This window comes from Panthera uncia (assembly GCF_023721935.1).
Source record: "Panthera uncia isolate 11264 chromosome C1 unlocalized genomic scaffold, Puncia_PCG_1.0 HiC_scaffold_4, whole genome shotgun sequence".
In the NCBI taxonomy this organism is placed as follows: domain Eukaryota; kingdom Metazoa; phylum Chordata; class Mammalia; order Carnivora; family Felidae; genus Panthera; species Panthera uncia.
Window position 1 is genome coordinate 87,698,267 of NW_026057585.1, and position 18,383 is coordinate 87,716,649.

Genomic DNA, 18,383 nt, shown 5'->3' on the forward strand with positions numbered 1-18,383 from the left:
CAGGAGGGGGCAGAGAGACAGGGAGACACAGAATCTGAAGCAGACCCCAGGCTCCGAGCTGTCAGCACAGAGCCCGATGAGGGGCTCAAACCCACGAACTGTGAGCTCATCACCTGATCCGAAGTTGGACATTTAACCAACGGAGCCACCCAGGCACCCCTCGTTTTAACCATTTTTTAAGTGTATAGTGGTATTAAGTACATTCACATTGTTGTGCAGCCATCACCAGAACATTCTCATCTTCCCAAACTGAAACTGTGTTCCCATTAAACATTATCGCCCCATTTCCCCCTCCTCCAGCCCCCGCATCCACCATTCCCCTTTCTGTCTCTATGCATTTCACTATTCCAGGTACTCCACGTAAGTGGAATCATACAAAATTTGTCCTTTCATGGGGCGCCTGGGTGGCGCAGTCGGTTAAGCGTCCGACTTCAGCCAGGTCACGATCTCGCGGTCCGTGAGTTCGAGCCCCGCGTCAGGCTCTGGGCTGACGGCTCGGAGCCTGGAGCCTGTTTCCGATTCTGTGTCTCCCTCTCTCTCTGCCCCTCCCCCGTTCATGCTCTGTCTCTCTCTGTCCCAAAAATAAATAAAAAATGTTGAAAAAAAAATTTAAAAAAAACAAAATTTGTCCTTTCTTTTTTAAGATTTTATTTTTATTTGAGAGAGAGAGAGAGAGAGAGAGCATGCAAGCAAGGGAGGGGCAGAGGGCGGGGGGGGGTGTTGGTGGGGGACAGAAGATCCAAAGCAGGCTCCGTGCTGACAGCAGTGAGCTCAGTGCGGGGCTTGAACTCACAAGCCCTGAGATCATGACTGAGCCGAAGTCAGATGCTCAACCGACTGAGCCACCCAGGCGCCCCCAATATTTTTGTCCTTTTGTATCTGGCTTATTTCACTTATAATGTCTTCCATTCATGGACACTCATCCACGTTGTACCAGGTGTTGGAATTTCATTCGTCTATATGGATTCCACTCCTTTCTGTGGCTGAGTAATATTCCATTGTGTTATATACTACATTCTGCTTATCCATCCATCCGTCACTGGGCACATGGGTTGCTTCCTCCTCTGTTGGCAGCTCCTTGAGAACAGGAAGACAGGAAGCCTGTCTGAGCCATCCGGTTAGAGTGACCACTCATGATTATCAAATGTTTTCCTTTTTTTTTTTTTTTAAATTTTTTTTAACGTTTATTTATTTTTGAGACAGAGCATGAACGGGGGAGGGGCAGAGAGAGAGGGAGACACAGAACCAGAAGCAGGCTCCAGGCTCTGAGCCGTCAGCCCAGAGCCCGACGCGGGGCTCGAACTCACGGACCGCGAGATCGTGCCCTGAGCTGAAGTCGGATGCTTAACCGACTGAGCCACCCAGGCGCCCCAAATGTTTTCCTTTTCATGCTTATTTATTTGAGAGAAAAGAGCAAACAGGAGAGGTGCAGAGAGAGAATCTGCACTGTCAGCACAGAGCCCAACACGGGGCTCGAACTCACGACCCATGAGATCATGACCTGAGCTGAAGTTGGGCGCTAAACCGACTGAGCCACCCAGGCGCCCCCTGTATATATATTTGTGGGTTTTTAAGCCCAAACCAAAATGAGATCATTCTTAGGCAGTGAGTGAATCTTAGGAGTTAAGAGTGGAGACTTTGCAATCAGACAGACTTGGGTTCAGGTCACAATGACGTAACCGGTTCCTCATCTGCAAACGAGGAAGAGAAGAGTATCCGATTCCTAGAGCTGCTGTGAAGATTAAATTAGAAAATACTCTGAAAGTTGCCTGGCACATGGTAAGGCCAGCCCTCTTCAATGGTGGTAAATTCACCATTCAAGAGGCTGCCGGCTCCTTGAGGAAGGGAGCTCTCCTAACTTGTCTGCTTTATCCAGACCTGTGGAATAAGTGTCTAGTAAGTATTTACTGGATGAGTGAGTAAATGGTTCAGTAAGAAGATAGAGCACCTCGCATGGTATCTAATGGACTGTAGTATGATTTCAAACCCTGTTATGCTTCCCTGTAACCAGCAGAGCAGAGTGGTTGGTTAGGAGCCTAGGCACCGGATTTCAACTCCGGTGGGTTTTAGTTCCGGTTCCCCCAGGTGTGTGACCAGAGTCAAATTATTTCAAATCCAACCATCTGTGCAATTCACTTTAAAGTGCATCTCGAAAATGGAGATAAGAATAGCACCAGCCTCATGGGGGTGTCGTGAGGATTAAATGAGATGATCCATGTCAAGCGCCTAAAAATATCACCTACCTCAGAGGGCTGTCATGAGGAGTAAGGGAGATCGCCCACAGAAACATCCAGAGTGGTGCTCAGTGGATGCTTTATTCGCTTAATGTCAAAATGTCTATTACTGTTTGTCATCCTCAGATCAAACAGCAGCAAATCGAAAGCAGAGACCCCCAAAACACCCACCAGCCCCTCGACCCCCACCTTTGCCCCCTCCATCTGCCTCCTGGCACCCTGCTATCTCACAGGGGACTCGGTGCGGGACAAGTGTGTGGAGATGCTCTCAGCAGCCTTGAAGGCCGAAGGTGAGAGGGCCTGGGCCAGGGGCAGGGGAGGGAAGGGCTCCCCAAGGGCAAATGAGATGCGGTCTTTCTCAGTGCCATGGGAGTGGAGCAGGATGCTACAGTCCCCTGCATGGGCAGGCTCCACTGCCAAGGTCATGTCTGGCTAATGCCTGTGCTTCCTGAATCTCTTTTAGATGATTACAAGGATTATGGAGTCAATTGTGACAAAATGGCATCAGAAATCGAAGATCATATCCTTGAGCTGTGCCAGGGCTGTGGGTGCCCGGACGCCAGGAGCAGGTCTCCCAAGTGCAAGGGACCCAGGACAGTGAGGGGGAGGGGAAGGGCTCAGGGCCAGCCCCCTGCTCTGCCTCTGAACTGGAGTTCTTCATTCTAGCTACCATTTATTAAGTCTTGCACCTGCCAGCCTCTTGCTAAGCTGTGTATGAGCAGTACCTCGTTCAAGGTTGAGAACAATCCCGCAAGGTAGGTTCACCGATTAATCCCATTTTACAAGTGCGAGGTCCCAGGCTCGGAGAGGTTAAGTCGCTTGCCAAAGCTCCTACAGCTAATAGTAGTGGTAGACTTGGGATCTGAACCCAGAAAGTGTGACTCTAGAAGCGGAGGGTTCAACTGCTGTGCTAAACAGGTCGGCTCATCATATGGCTGGGTTGCAGTGTCAAGTGTCAGAGCAGGTGGGGAGGACAGCGTTTCTCATGCTCAGCCTTCTCCCCTCTTCCGTCCTCTGAAGAGAACAGCTCCCGTTTTTGATTCCCTACTATATACCAGGCACTGTGATGGGCAGTTGATACTTCCTACTTCTGCCAATTGTCACAATCTCTGTGAGGCAGGGGCTGTTGTTCCCATTTTACGGATGAGGAAACCGAGGTTCGAGAACTACTGGGTGTCACAGCTTGATTAAAAACCTTGGCCTTTGGATTCCATGTCCTGAGTTCTTTACACATGGCCCGTTCTCCCCCTTTTTGAGGGGGGGAGCTGTATAGACAGAGGAGGTGACCACTGGAGGGATGTGGGCTCATTGCACCGAAAGATTGTTGTCTTGGGAAAGAAAATCCTACAATGTGCCCCAATGAATGCATGGGCTTTTACTGGAGAGACAAAGCTTTGCCTATCAAAGAGGGAAGGGGACAGAATCCCCAGGGGAGAGGGGTTCTGACTGTGACTGGGCTACCTAGGGAGCTCAGTCTGTTGGGGAGGGTCCCTGGTCAGTCTGGGCTGACCATGGTCAACAAGCTTGCCTGTTGCCACTTCCTGCCTGAGTCCTACCTTTATATCCTCTGACATATTTTCTGGGAGTTCCCCTCCACCATCATTTAATTATGAACGGGCATGTCCCGAGCTGTCCAGCACCTCACCAGATACATTGTCATAAATCCCATTTGATCCAGGAGCATAGAGCACCAGGTATCAGAACTCTGAGCGTTGTCTTTGTTTCCTCCAAAAGGTTGTCCCTTCAGACAGGTCCCTTCTACCTTCAGGCTCAGTTTGAAACAAAGGTGTGTTGGGGCACCTGGGTGACTCAGCCGGTTAAGCGGCCGACTTCAGCTCAGGTTGTGATTTCGAGGTCTGTGAGTTCGAGCCCCGCTTCGGGCTCTGTGCTGACAGCTCAGAGCCTGGAGCCTGCTTTCAATTCTGTAGACGCCCTCTCTCTGCCCCTCTACTGCTTGCTCTCTGTCTGTCTGTCTTTCTCTCTCTCTCAAAAATAATAAACGTTAAAAAAAAATTGAAACAAAGGTGGGTGATCCGATTCATAGTTCCACACCTGGCCTTTCCTCCTCCTCTTCCTTCACTGAATGTCCCTCTCCTGAAGGATAGGAAATCAGAGCTGCATGGAGCCCTTTGTTCTTAGAAGATGGGAGGTAAGGGGGCGCCTGGGTGGCTCAGTTGGTTAAGCGACCGACATCGCCTCAGGTCATGATCTCGCGGTCCGTGAGTGCAAGCCCCGCGTCGGGCTCTGTGCTGACGGCTCAGAGCCTGGACCCGCTTCGGATTCTGTGTCTCCCCCTCTCTCTGCCCCTCCCCCACTCATGCTCTGTCTCTCTCTTTCTCAATAATAAATAAACGTTAAAAAATTAAAAAAAAAAAAAGAAGAAGATGGGAGGTAAGGAGGAGGATAAGTTCGGGGGCTTGAATGCTCTGTGTCCTAAAAAGGTCTGTTCTCTTTGGAGTGACCTTGCACTGACACGGCAGTGTAGGGCCGTGCTCCTCTGAAGGGGTCAGTGACCCCCAGGCCCGTGCTCCACCTCATCCTGCTGCCCTGTGATCTCAGGAAACGGAGACAGAGTCAGGGAGAGGCTGATGACAGTGCTACCGGCCCTCCTGTCCCCCCCCATATCAAGCAGATACACACCTCCAGGAATCCCAAACGCACATTTTTAAACAAATCTTTCGACTTTCAAATGCATTATGGCACGTTCTTTCTTTTCAGGCTGTTACTGTACAAACAGCATGAACACAGCAGGAACAGGAAAAAATAGATAACAGCACCTTTCCTCCCACTGCTTGTAGCAAGGCAGCTGTTTGCATGTGTCCGTAGTCCCCACAGTCTCTTTCTCGTATGTGGCTCTTCCCAGCAGAGGGCTTGCCTTCCTGATTCTGCTTGGCGTGGGAGACGGAGAACACGCGGCTGTGCTCCCTGCGCTCCTCCAGAGGATGGAGAAGGGAGGAGGGGGTGGGCGGCCTGTCTGGGAGGCAGCGTCTGGACAGAGAACTCACCGTGGTCGGTGGTCAGGGGCGACTTCCTGCTGAGTGGAGAGAGCATTACCGTCAGGAGGGGGTCTGGCTTCCAGCCCTGTCTCTGCCGGGAATTTGCCACGTGACCTTGAGCAAGGGCCCACATCCTTTCTAAGCCTTTAGCTTCCTTATCTGTTCATGAGAGAAGTAACTCTGACCAGCAATTCCCAAAGTGGGTCCCATGGCATGGGGGTCGGTATTCCTAGAAAGAAAGGGGGAAGCGGGGAGGTGTCTCTATCCTGTAATATGTTGGAAACACCAAGTTAAACACAATGATGTGTTTATTGCAATACCTGTTAGAGCCTTCAACCTGGGCCTCCCAATCTTACGTTTTCCTCCGGTAGCCGGACTCATAACGTCCAGAGGCCCTTCGAAACTGGGGGATATCTTTATCAGTGTCCTCATCTTCACAGCCCCTTCGTGTTGAGCACTTGATGTCCCAGACACCAGGCTGGTGCATCACGCGGTACGGCTTGCTGAATGCTCGGCGCAGCCCTGTATTTTATAAATTAGGAAACAGAGACACAAAGAAGTCACGTGACTCACCTGAGTCACGCAAAAGGCTCGACAAACGCAGGATGCCCATCCCTGGGGTCCTGACACCACAGTGCTTGCTGTGGCCTGATCTCACCAGAGAGACCGTCTCTCGTTCGGGATGCGTAGCTGACCCCAAATGCCCTGAGCGAGATCTCCACTGTGGGAGTCAGAGGCCACACGGGTGCCCTACCCCTGTACTAGTCCAAGGAGAGGAACCAATGGTCCTGGGGCTCCTCGGGCTTTGGGGAGTGGCTCCCCAACCTTCTGTGCCCCTCCACGAGTGGCTCGCTGGCCCTTGACTGTGTCACATATCTACCAGGAGCTCAAGAGCACGGACATGAAGTACCGGAACCGGGTACGCAGCCGGATCAGCAACCTCAAGGACCCCAGGAACCCCAGCCTGAGGAGGAATGTGCTCAGCGGGGCCATCTCTGCTGGGCTCATTGCCAAGATGACGGCAGAGGTGAGAGTGGGGCTGGGGCCTCCGCATGGTGGGGCAGGAGGCCAGGCCCCGCCGGCTTGGCCCACGCCTGAGAGGCAGCGGCTTGTGACTCAGTGGAGATGAGCCGGGGGGCTTTTTCAGCCAGACCACTGCAGACTCCCCTTCCCTCCAGGCTTCTGGGCCGTCAGGATAGCGAACACAGCTCATATGAATTAAGCACTGCGCTCAGTGCTTTGGGCTCATCGGCTGATTGTATCTTCACACTAGGTAGAAGTTGTTTATTGTCCTCATTTTACAGAGGAGGACACGGAGGCTCCGAGGAGTTCGCTGAGTTGGCCATGCACACGGCTAGAACATGTCAAAGCCAGGGGCACCTGACTGTCTCTGTCGGTAGAGCAAGCGACTCTTGATCTCAGGGTTGTGAGTTCGAGCTCCGCGTTGGGCGTAGGGTTTTCTTTGAAAAAAATTTAAATCTTTAAGAAAAAGAAAATGTCCAAGCTCCCTGGCCCCAGAGCACCCACTCTTTACTGCTTTGTTATCTACCTCCTTCTTCTGCCTCGTTCAGTTCTATATCCCATTATGCAGCTCTGGGCGCAAGCCAGAATAGCGGTCCCTATCTCCATGGAGCACAGCCCTAGGTGGGGAGACAGAGGTATTTTCAAATTTATGCATACAGAGGTGGTAAGAGCCGCGATAGAGCCACCAGGGGGAACTTACAGGAGGGAAGGATTGACCCAGCTTAAAGGGGTCATAAGGGAAGGAAAAGGAAACAAGCCTGTTCGAGGAAGTCTGTGCAGTGTTTAGCAGCTTCAGAACTGTGCCAAAGTGCATGAGTTTGAGTTCTGCTTCTCTCACTGAGCTGGGTGATCTTAGACAAGCTACTTAACCCCTCTGTGCCTCAGTTTTCTCATCTGCGAAACAGGAATAATAAGAAGAACCGCTATCTCAGGAAGGATTGAGGAATTAATATATGTGAAGTGTTCAAGTTAATATGTGTAGAGTGCTCCCCAGAATTTGTATACGATAAGCTCATTCACCGACCATTTCGTGTAACCCCCAGCACCATGCTGTGGAAGAGGAAATATTATGCCCACTTTATGGCTGAGAAAACTGAGGCCACACACAACTAGTAAGTGACAGATGAGAGTTTGAGCCCAGATCTGTTTATTTCAGAGCCCACGCCTTGGAAACACCTTTTGTACACCCTTAGGTATGAGCAGCTCCCTGTTGCCGGAGTTGATAGAGGGGGTTTCCCGCAAGCACTCGGATTGCACTGCTGAAGCACCTCTCAATCCAAGTGGCCTAGACAAGGGGAGGGGAAATGCACTGGGATCGTGGCGTTCCGGGTGCGCCTCAGGATGTCTGGGAACCCTCTGAAACTGGTGGCAAGGGTGTGCCTCTGTGTGTGTTGGAAATGTAGTGGGCGCGTGTACATTTTTCTGTTCGTTGGTTTCCTCAAATATCTCAAATAAGAGAGGGCCCTGGTTTTACGATAAAATGGGGAGCTTGGCACAGGTAGACCAGGATTATCTTTCTGCTTAATTCAAAATATCTGATCTTTTTTTTTTTTTTAATTTTTTTAACGTTTATTTATTTTTGAGACAGAGAGAGACAGAGCATGAACGGGGGAGGGGCAGAGAGAGGGAGACACAGAATCAGAAGCAGGCTCCAGGCTCTGAGCCGTCAGCACAGAGCCCGACGCAGGGCTCGAACTCACGGACCGTGAGATCGCGACCTGACCCGAAGTCGGCCGCTTAACCGACTGAGCCACCCAGGCGCCCCCAAAATATCTGATCTTTTTAGGCAAACAGCAACACATGCCCAGAGTTACAAATCGCAACTTGGCTTTACGGTGTATTCTCTTTCCTTGCGAGGAGGAGCTGGGACTTTTCGTGAAAGCCGAGCCTTGTGTTTCCTCCTCCCTGGCCCTCACTCTATGCCTCTGGGGTCCCTCTACTTCTTTGTGTACGCATTGTAGGAATGCTATCAAGAGACTCTTCTGGGCAATCCAAGGCATTGGGAAATCAGGCCCAGGAGAACCAAGAGCAAGGTGTAGACACAGGTTTGAGCCAAACCCAGCAAGATCGCAGAAGCTAGAGGTCAGAATGGAGCTGTGTCTGGGTTAAGGCCAAGGCAGGCTCCAGAAGTCCCAGCACAGCAACTGACCGAGCCAGACATGTGGATGGTCTAGCCCCACCCAAGGACTGTTCACTAGAACAGAGCGAGAGAATCAGGTGGTCAACCCAGGCCCAAGAAGAGGCTGACCAGACCAAGAGGAGCAAGCCAAGAACTTAGCAGGCCCTCCACAGGGCCAGCCACCAAGGACCCTGTCCCCTGCCAGTAACCCAAGTGCTGAATCAGAGGAGACCTTCATCTTGGGGTCATCTTTTGCCCCAGGCAGGAAGTTTCTATAAGAAATGGAAGACCATTTTTGCTCCAATAAGAAAAATAACGGTTCCAGGTTGGGCTATCCGTTGTGCTGTGGCTCAGGGGACAGGGAGTTGCCATCAGGAAGAGCCTGGGACAGCGGATGCCTGCTGCACGGGTGTCCCTCACTGCATCCTGTGTCTCCCTGACTCTTCCTCATTCTTCCTTTTCTCTTCTCCCCTTTACCCAGACACATTACAGAATGGGGTCAATTCTGAGATGTTCTTTAGAGCTGGTGAGTGGATCTACTGTCGGCACCATGAGGAGACGGGTTTTGTCTGTTCTCTGCTCAGCCGGCACTGAGACCCATGCCTGACCCGTCCTAGCTGCGCCACACATTGGGTTCATATTCGGGGTCCTCCTCTAACGATGTATACACGCGAGGACCAGTGTCCTCTCCCACCGTACTTTCCTCATTTCCTACCTTATTTTCCATAGCGCTGTACTTCCTCCCTGTGGCCTTGACGTTGCCTCCTCCTAGGCGAGGCAGGGCAGAGATAGGCCAATGGACTGGTGAGTGGGTGTTTCTCTGTTCTCTCTCACGCAAGACCCTCTTTCCACAATCCGCCCCCCAGCCACATCTGCCACACTCCTCACCTTGAACACACCCCAGACACCCTTCCCCAGATGTGTTATTCTGGTCTGATCTTTTGCGTCTGCTGTTCTCTTTCTCTATAGCTGCCATCTCCCTTGGGTACTCCTGCTTCTCTTTCAAGACCGGTTAAGGTGTCTTCTTTAGTGAGCCTCCCCTGCCCCCAAGCAGTCAGCCACGTACCCTGGGCTTCCCCCCCCCCCCCCCCCCCCCCCCCCCCCATACTTTGTATACCTTGGCTTTAAGTACTTCATATGCTGTCCTACAATCCTGTCTAAACACTTGGCTACACTACCAGATTAGCATTGCCTGGGGACAGGAACCAGACCTTGGTATCTGAATCCTTAGGGCTCAGGGGCAGTGGTCTGCTGGGGCCAGCGTTTATCAGCTCAAGAGAGGTGATTATGCGTAGCTATTCCCAGCTCTGTGCTCAGTCACATCGCATTAGCAGCTACAAATCGGCCATGGTAGGAGTATTTACACGATGGAAATTGGTCACCCCTCTGGCTAAGGCCCGTTCATGAGCACACAAAATGCAGCTAAAGGCATTCAATAAATTGACATCCAATACATTCTGAATGAGTGCATGCACTGAGCTCTGGATGTCCCTCCAAATTAAAGTCAGCTGCTTTTTGCTTGTATCGCCCCAGGTTGACTTGTTTTCCTGTATACCCCTGCCAATGGTTAGGACCTGGTCCTTGAACTTAATACAGTAGGACTTAAACATCTGCACCCACCGGAATAACTTGAGGGCACTAGTCAAATTCCCAGGCCCGCCCTTAGAATTTTGGATTCATAGGAATGTGCATTTCATCAGGAGGCCCAAGTGGTGATAACTCCGTGGTCGGCACACCAAAATCACTTGACCTTTGTGCCAGCTCTGTTTTCCATGGTTTAAGGAATCAGGATAGACAGCAACAATGACAATGTTTAGCCAGTGCCAAGGCCTCATTTTAACGTTAGCTCCGGCTGCCCTCCCTCCCCCCAAACCAAACTTACCTAGAGCTCTCTCCAGTTTGAGTGGAGGAGTCGGAATGGCCAGGCAGGTGGATCAAGGCAGGATAATGCAAACACTGAGTGTCTGCAGTAAGCTGATGGGAGACAGGAGACTCTGTTCTATGGGAGCTTAAAGACAAAGATGTTCTGTGATGCAGGTGAGCAGTTAAGCTCGTGCACCCAGGAGCTTCAGGTCCCACTTGGGTCAGGGTAGCAGCAGCAAGTCATGGATAGTTGAGGTCAAGGTCCCCAGCAGGCAGAATGGACTAGGCAGTGATCACAGTTTGGATCAAGGGCCCTGGGTCAAGTCCAAACTGGAAGGATAAGGGGAACATGACAGATCAGGTGGTCACGGTCCAGCCAGTTTAAGCAGGAAGGTTTAGGCAGGTACCCGAGGTCCTGGCCGGCAGGGCGAGCACCAGATCTGAGGAAATGTATACAAGATGTTGACCCCGGGCTGGAAGCTATTTGCCTTCTGCTCTCCGGCACGCGCCCTACTGCTCGTGGCCTGCTCAGAGTCTGCCTGCAGGTTTGCCCGTCCACCCGAAGCAGAATGGGGGCTCTTTGGGAATGGCCTTTCCTCATCTGGGCCAAGGCCAGGACTCCAGGCCTCCCTCCGGCTCCTTGTCCTCAAGCCAGCATGTTCCCCTCTCCTCTGTTCGGGCTCCCTAGAAACTGGATGGGGGGCAGGGCTCCTGGGACTCTTTATCCCTGAAGGGCAGACTCATTTCTTTCCAGGAAATGGCCAGTGATGAGCTGAGGGAACTGAGGAATGCCATGACCCAGGAGGCTATCCGTGAGCACCAGATGGCCAAGACTGGCGGCACCACCACTGACCTCTTCCAGTGCAGCAAGTGCAAGAAGAAGAATTGTACCTACAACCAGGTGCGGGAGAGGAGAGGCTGTGGGGGCACAGGGAGGGGGGTTGGGGGGCGGAGCCGGAGGGAGCCTCGGGGAGAGCCCGGGGGAGAAAGGGCTAACAGCCCAGGCTGCAGAGAGAAGGACACCTCTCAGTACATCAACATGATGCGCCGTGGCTTCTAGAAAATGTTCTGCTGCACGTAGACTCACCTGGATGCGTGTTTACGAGGCTCTGGCCTGCCCTGAAGCCAGAAGAGGAGGAAGCAGACTCACCAGGCGTAGACTCGTGTAGAGTCCCAGATGGGATGGTTGGAAAGAAACTGAGCAATAGAAAACTTAGCTCCCTCTTTATACATGGGGAAACTGAGGCCCGACAGGGATCAAGCTCCACAGCTCTGTCCAAGATGGCCAACATGGTCCTAAGTGGCAGAGATGCTGTTAAACCCAGATCCAGACTTTTCTGCCTTCGATACGGCCAACTTGGCAGGTAAAGCTTAAGGGATTCGGCCCCAAGCCCTGAGGGTGAAGACCCCTATCCTGGCACAGGGAATTTAGAAGGCTGGGGAACCCCCTTCTCTGAAAGACTTAATGCCCGAAAACTGCCTTCCGTTTCTGGGTTGTACGTGTTATGTTCTTGGGACACCAATATTCCTGGATTCTAATTTGTACCTAGTCACGTTAGAACTCCACTCATCCCTCCGTCTGCCGGACATGCCAAGATTTAGCAAGAACGCCTTGCCCGCGGGAATCTTTGGCTGCAGCAGAAATACAGCCGGCCTTGCCATTCGGGAGAAGTCTCTCAAAGAATTCCCGTTCAGAAATTCAGAGGTGTTTTTGTAAGCCTCCTGCTTCCTTCCAAGCACATTTCCACGCAGAGTGATGTGCTTCCTGTGGAGTGATTACCTCCCTACCAGAAAGAACTAAACGGCCCGTCAGCAGAGCTCTCCCTGCACAGAGAAACCCCACTGTTACCCTCCTTCAGGTGTTACCGCTCTCTAGCAACGAGGCTGGGCGAAGCCGGGTCCTCCTGGCCCGCTGCTGGGCTCCCTCGTGAGCCGGGCAACCACCTCCCACCGCACAGACTCCCAGCTCACATCACATTCACAGGCGAGTGTTGGCAGAGGGACATGTCGTGGTCATCCAGGGTCAGCTGTAGAAAATCAGAACAGCAATTGTTAAATCTGGAAATTCAACAGGTTTGCTGAGAAGCCTGGTGCCTGCATCTGCATGGTTTGGGTAAGGGGATGAGAAACTAGAAAACATGGTATTAACTAGTCCCCGTGATCCAATGATCTTCAAATTCCTGTTCCTCTCCGGGCCTCAGTTCTTGCAACTCTAAAATGAGGAACGAACTCGATGGTCTTTAAGGGTGCTCCCAGCTCACTCAAGTTCTGATCAGTGGAGCACAGCCACGAGGGTGTGTCCAGAGGTGAGTCAGGGAATCATTCCTGTAGGAGCTGGGCCTTGAGGCAAGAGAAGAGAGATCAGTTCAGAAGGATCGAGGCCAAAAGTGAAAGTGCAGAGGGCTGGGTGAGCCAGAGAGGCACTAGAGGTGAACTGATGGACCTGAGAGAGGAGAGACAAGGCTATGCTGCTCTCAGTGATGAGGGAATTGCCAAAGTGGGGCGGGAATAACAGTGCCGAGCTCTGGGATTTGGGCCTTCTGCTACAGACAGTGGGAGCTACGGCAGGTCCTAGAGCACAGGAGTGAATTCCTGAGCGGCCCTGTTCTCTCTCAGGTGCAGACACGCAGTGCTGATGAGCCCATGACTACCTTTGTCTTATGCAATGAATGTGGCAATCGCTGGAAGGTCTGTATGTCTGTAACTTTCTCCCTCCCCTGTCGTCCACAGCTGCTGCCCCACATAAGGAGTAGTATACCCACAGCCAAGGAGGGGGGCTTCCCAGCCTGCAGAGCTGGAGATAGTGGCGGGTGGTTGCTGGGGAGGCGGGGAGAGAGTGCATGTGCATGTTTTTGTTGGGGAAGCCACCCGGCTGGGGTGGGAGCAGCCGCCCACATTTTATCACAGGATGGGCAAGTCTGTCATTTGAGCACAGATGCAATCAGCCTCCTGAGATCCACAGAGGGGAGGAAAAACGATAGCACTCTGCATTTGGGCCACACCTCTTTGCAGAGTTCTTTCGCAGATGCAATTTCCTTTGAACCCTGCCCAGCACAGCCAGGGGTGAGCGCAAGGCTGAGCCCTGTCAGGGGGCGTTGCCACCAAGCGCTCCCAGGTCATCTTCCCTTCATAAGGCAGCCCTGGAAAAGCCCTAAATTACCCAAGACTGTAATCTGGGCTGCTCCGGCCCCTGCAAAGGCAGAGGTTTTGTTTTAGGGCATGGGAACCAAGCACACACTCCTACCAGAGTGCTCCTTCCTGCCACGTCTTCTGAAAAGACTCAGTGTGGTCATGTGATTCATGTCAGTTTCCAGTACCGTCTGACTTGCACGTGCACTGTGTGCAGCCTGGGCCACCAGGCAGGCTGCAGGTGCCCCGAAAGTTCTCAGGTACTTGGCAAGGAGCCCAAGACTGACTGGGAGTTGGGAGCCCTGGTTTTAGGTCCCCCTCTGCCCTACCCACTGTGTGGCCCTGAGCATGCCATGCACCTCCCTGAGCAAAAGGGTGATGGTGATGCGTTTCTCCCATGGTCGATGCGAAGATCATCACGTATGCATACACGCTTTGCGAACAACTATGAGAAATATTCCTCTCACTCTCAGGCGAGGAAATTGAGCCACTGAAAAATACTTAGCGAGCATAAAGCCGGCACAGTTTGGAGCACTGAAAGACAGTACTCCAAATTCCTGATCGATTGACTTTTCTGCAACCTTACTAAAGGCCTTGATAGCCCTGGAGCCTCATTAGAACCGCTGTTGTTTTTTAAGGTGAAAGTCAGATGATTATGTATTTTTCCTTTATTCACTTATTGAACACTTAGGGATGGGGCCAGTGTAGTGGCCTTGGGGTTTAGAGCATGGGCTTTGATATCAGTTTTGGATTCTAGGTTTATCACTTACAAAGCGACTTTGCTGAGTGACCTGAACTTGCCAGGCCTGAATTTCGTCATTTATAAAATGCGGGTGTTAATATCTAGTCCACAGAGCTGTTTTGAGGATTAGAGAAGGTAATACAAATACAACATTAACAGGGCTTCTGATAGCACGTATGGTATCTTTGTCAAATCGGAAAAGGGTCTCCCTGCCTCCAAGTGAACCCAGACTTGCACCAGGATACAGCACTAGGCAGACGGGGCAGGAGCTAAGTTTCAGCCCCAATTTGCCCTGTGGCCAGGCTCTCTTGTGCAGTGAACAACCTGTACAACTATACCAGAAAAAAAAAAAAAAAAAAGCCCTGAGCACATATGTGCTGACACATAGAAACCACCACTCTTATTACGGTCCGTTTGTTACCTACTGGTATTATGGGAGTTTGAGTAAGTCACTTAACCTGTCTGAATTGCTCCTTTACCTACAAAAATGGGAGTGATATATAGTGTCTACCTCATACAGTGATGGTCAGGATGTAATGTTGCCTATCCCAGAGGAAGTGCTCAACAAATGGTAGCTCTTGTAATTTTTACAGTTGGGAAAAGGACATTCTGCATGCTGTGAATCCAGCTCCCCGCCCTCATCTCTTAGTTGGAGAGGCAGGGCTCACTAGAGGTAGTAGCTACGTGACTTCTGATTTTCAGGTAGTGTCCATTGCCATGTGGGAGACTTAATGGTAATCACAGCGATGTTTTTGACCATGAATTAAAAGCCCACCACATACCTGGCATCAGATTTTCACTCATTTATCACCTGCTATCTTCTTGCATTGGCCAGCACTCTGATCCCATTTTATAGATGAGTGATTTGTTCAAGGCCACACAGCTAATAACGGCAGAGCTGGGATTTGGATTATGGTCTGTGTGGCCCCAGATACTACCTTCTTTTTCATGTCCCCTCCGTCTGCCCCCTGGCCTCCATGGGTGACACAAGGAAAGCTCTAAAATGTTACTGCCTTTTTGATTTTGTAGTTCTGCTGATGGAACCGCCAGCCAGGATTTCAGTGAACAAGGTGAGGAAGAACAAAGAGAAAGCACTAAGCCAATCTAGCTGGAGAAAAAAATAAAAATTAAGATGAAGAAAAATGCTGAACTCTGAATGGGGTCTTAGGGATCAGAGGGAGAAGTCTTTTGCATGTTAATAATCAGTTATTAATATACGCTAATGGGGTAGCATAATTGGGATGCGACGCTAAGAGTCTGTGTTGACAAACCTCTTGCAGGAGCTTAGAGGCTTCATGCCCGAGGTGTCCTGCCTTAGAATGTGGGCTGGCAGTCCTTTGCTTTGAGGCGCCTCCCTCACATCCCAACCTCTCAGCTTTTTCCAAATTGAAAAATACCAACTGGACACAAATCTTACCACCCCCCCAACCCCCCAGAGTCACACGTGCAGAACAGCACGCACACAGTTTGGCGTAGGCAGATGGGACTCCCGTGCCGTGTAGAAAGATTTTTACTTCTCATCTCTTCCCAGACTCTCTGCGATGCCCTGTTTATGCTGGCTTTGGGCACCTTTAAGGACTCCAGACCCAGTCCCTCTAGGCAGGGAGCAGATCATCCTGAGCTCAGGCTTTCTGAGCGAAAGGTACAGCAATGCCTTTGAGTTCTGCGGTCCCTGGGAGATCCGGAGGCTTGGAGCCTGCCCGGGCCCTGGCAATGCACTCTTCACAGCTTACAGGGCACAAGGCACCTTGGAGTGCTCCTCCTGCAATGATACTGGCTTGCATTTTATGCTGATAGGAAATTTAGGCAAAGCTGGAACCTTCTGGAAGAGTCTTGTGAGCAGGTCTGGTGAGCACGTCCAGGGTCTCAGGCTCTGGCTATCTCTGGCCTTCTGACAGCCCCAGGCTGAGCCTCCTAGACCCTGTGTTTCCTCAAATAGCCAAAGTACAGGGGTCTGTGAATTCGTGAGAGCTTGGGAAGGTCACTTAGCCTCTCTGGGCCTCTTTCTTACCTGTAAAAGTAGGAGTGGCATGAGTGCCTACTTCACAGGGTCATTGTGCAGAGGCCACTGGTTTCCATCCGCCTGTGTTCACTGTTAGAGCAGCTGTTGGGAGTAACTTCAGCCCAAGCTCCTTATACGCCCTGGCATCATCCGGGGATTGGTCATTGCCTTCCTCCTTCCATCCATCAAGCGCCTCCTTGTATAGACGAACCCTGTAAATAAACCGTGCGTGGAAATCTCCCATCTTCAGCTTTGCAACAGTCAGATTTGGGGTAGGTCCTTTGGAGGGACTGAAAGTCTTCCCACGGAAGATAAAAGACAGAGCTTGTAAGTGGCAGAACCAGGACCGAAACCCTGGTCTTCTGCTTCCTGTCACTGTGCTCAATGCTATGAAAGCCCCAGAGTCCTACACAGTGCTCAGCCCCTACCTTCCAGGAATTCCAGGCCTGGCAGGGAAAGAAACCATAAGCAGTCTTCCATGCCCGGCAGGATGTGATAAGAGCTGTACCTGAGGGAGGCATATTACCCATGGAAGTATGGGCCGGTGTTGCCTCCAGAGCCAGGTGCTTCTGAAAGTTCAGTGTGGATGGGAACCCCCTGGGGATCATGTTAAAAATGCAGATTCTGATTCAGTAGGTCTGGGGGGAGGGTGAGATTTTTTATTTATTTTTTTAGTTAAAAATTTTTAAAAACGTTTATTGTTGAGGGAGAGAGAGAGAGACAGAGCGTGAGCGGGGGAGGGGCAGAGAGAGAGGGAGACGCAGAAACCGGAAAGGGCTCCAGGCTCCGAGCTGTCAGCACAGAGCCCGACGCGGGGCACGAACTCATGAACCACGAGATCATGGCCTGAGCCGAAGTCGGATGCTCAACCGACTGAGCCCCCCCGGCGCCCCCAGATTTTTCATTTCTAACAACGTCCCGGGTGATGTTGTTGCTGCTGGTCTGTAGAACACACTTTGAGTAGTAAAGGTTTAGATATCCAGATTTTTCTTTGCATGATCTAATGCTCCATCCAAATGCCTAGAAACCAGAAGCAACAATTATCAATACATTCAGGTTAATAAATGTTACTTTGGGCTGTTTAAAGCGGCACTGGGGGGGGGGGGTGGGTTTCAGTAGTCACGGTGTCCGTATCCATTGTGCTCCCAGTGTCCCAGGGAGTTACAGCACAGGAAAAATACAAAAAACCGAATCTCCACCCTCAATGACCTTACTGTTTACAAAGGAGATGAATCAGATTAAACAGCAAAAAAACAAGTCAGCTCCAGTCTGCACATCTATACAGTACACATCTACATTCACAAAAGGGCCCAGAAAAGCATGAATAGGCCTCAGACTGTGTTCATCAGCAGACATCAATACCCTCCCAACTGGTCTTCCTGTGTCTGCTCTGGACCCGCTCCAATTCAGGCTCTCCACTGCGCTGACCAGAATAGGCTTTTCAGAATCGCAACTCTGGTCATGTTAGGGTCCCCCCACTCCCCCACCCCCATTCCAGGCCTTCCATTTTCCCCCACTGCGTTTGGCAGGGTCCACAAGGCCCCGCGGGGCTGGCCTCTGCCCTGCCCCCACACTTTGTGCTCCAGCCACACTGGCCGTGCTGTGTTCCTCCTTGTCATGCTGTCTTCGCACAGACTGTTGGCTGGGACTCGTGATTTAACCCCATCTCCTCCTTCATGTCGGAGACAAAGAGGGGGCGAGTGGCAAGGGAGTTAGCATGAATTTCTGCTACCAGGAAGTCTTCCTGGGGGTGTGTGTTGGGGGGTGGTGGAGATTGCTACCTTACAGGAGGAAGAAGACCAGGTCAGGTAAGGTGGAACACTGAGGCAACACGCTTGGGATGGGGGAGAGAGCGTCTCACCAGCGATGTTATGGCCCAGAGACCTTGAAAACAAAGTACTTTCAAGATCTTATGACCAAGTTAGAAGCTATTTTCAAAAGGTTACAGGATCCTCAAAGACTATATCCGGTGAGAAGTCTTTCGTAGACTATATCCAGGCTACCAAATCTCCGTCTTTAGCCCTGGATTCCTGGAGCTTAAAACTTAATGTCACTAAGTATTTATCTAGATTTCTCCTCTCAATACACTGGCCCTCTCAATACAATTAATCTGAAACTGAACTCACATATTCACGTTCTTAAACGCCTTCTTCTGTCTTGTGTATTTGTCAGCTGGTTCACTACCTAGAAGCATCTCTGACGCTTTCCCCTTGCTCTCTTTACTTGTCAGTTACGGATCCTATAGTCCCTCCCTTGTCCAACCCTTGTCTCCATT

The 18,383-nt window shown here is 51.2% G+C and overlaps 1 protein-coding gene across 1 annotated transcript in view; it reads left to right on the forward strand.

The window, feature by feature from the left end:
* Positions 1-18,383, forward strand: part of TCEA3 (transcription elongation factor A3) — a 44,853-nt gene that overhangs the window by 23,656 nt on the left and 2,814 nt on the right. The window contains exons 6-10 of the mRNA XM_049618904.1: positions 2,361-2,524; positions 2,698-2,754; positions 6,103-6,257; positions 10,990-11,136; positions 12,852-12,935. Coding sequence (XP_049474861.1) covers positions 2,361-2,524; positions 2,698-2,754; positions 6,103-6,257; positions 10,990-11,136; positions 12,852-12,935 — 607 coding nt within the window. The remainder of the gene's footprint in view (positions 1-2,360; positions 2,525-2,697; positions 2,755-6,102; positions 6,258-10,989; positions 11,137-12,851; positions 12,936-18,383) is intronic.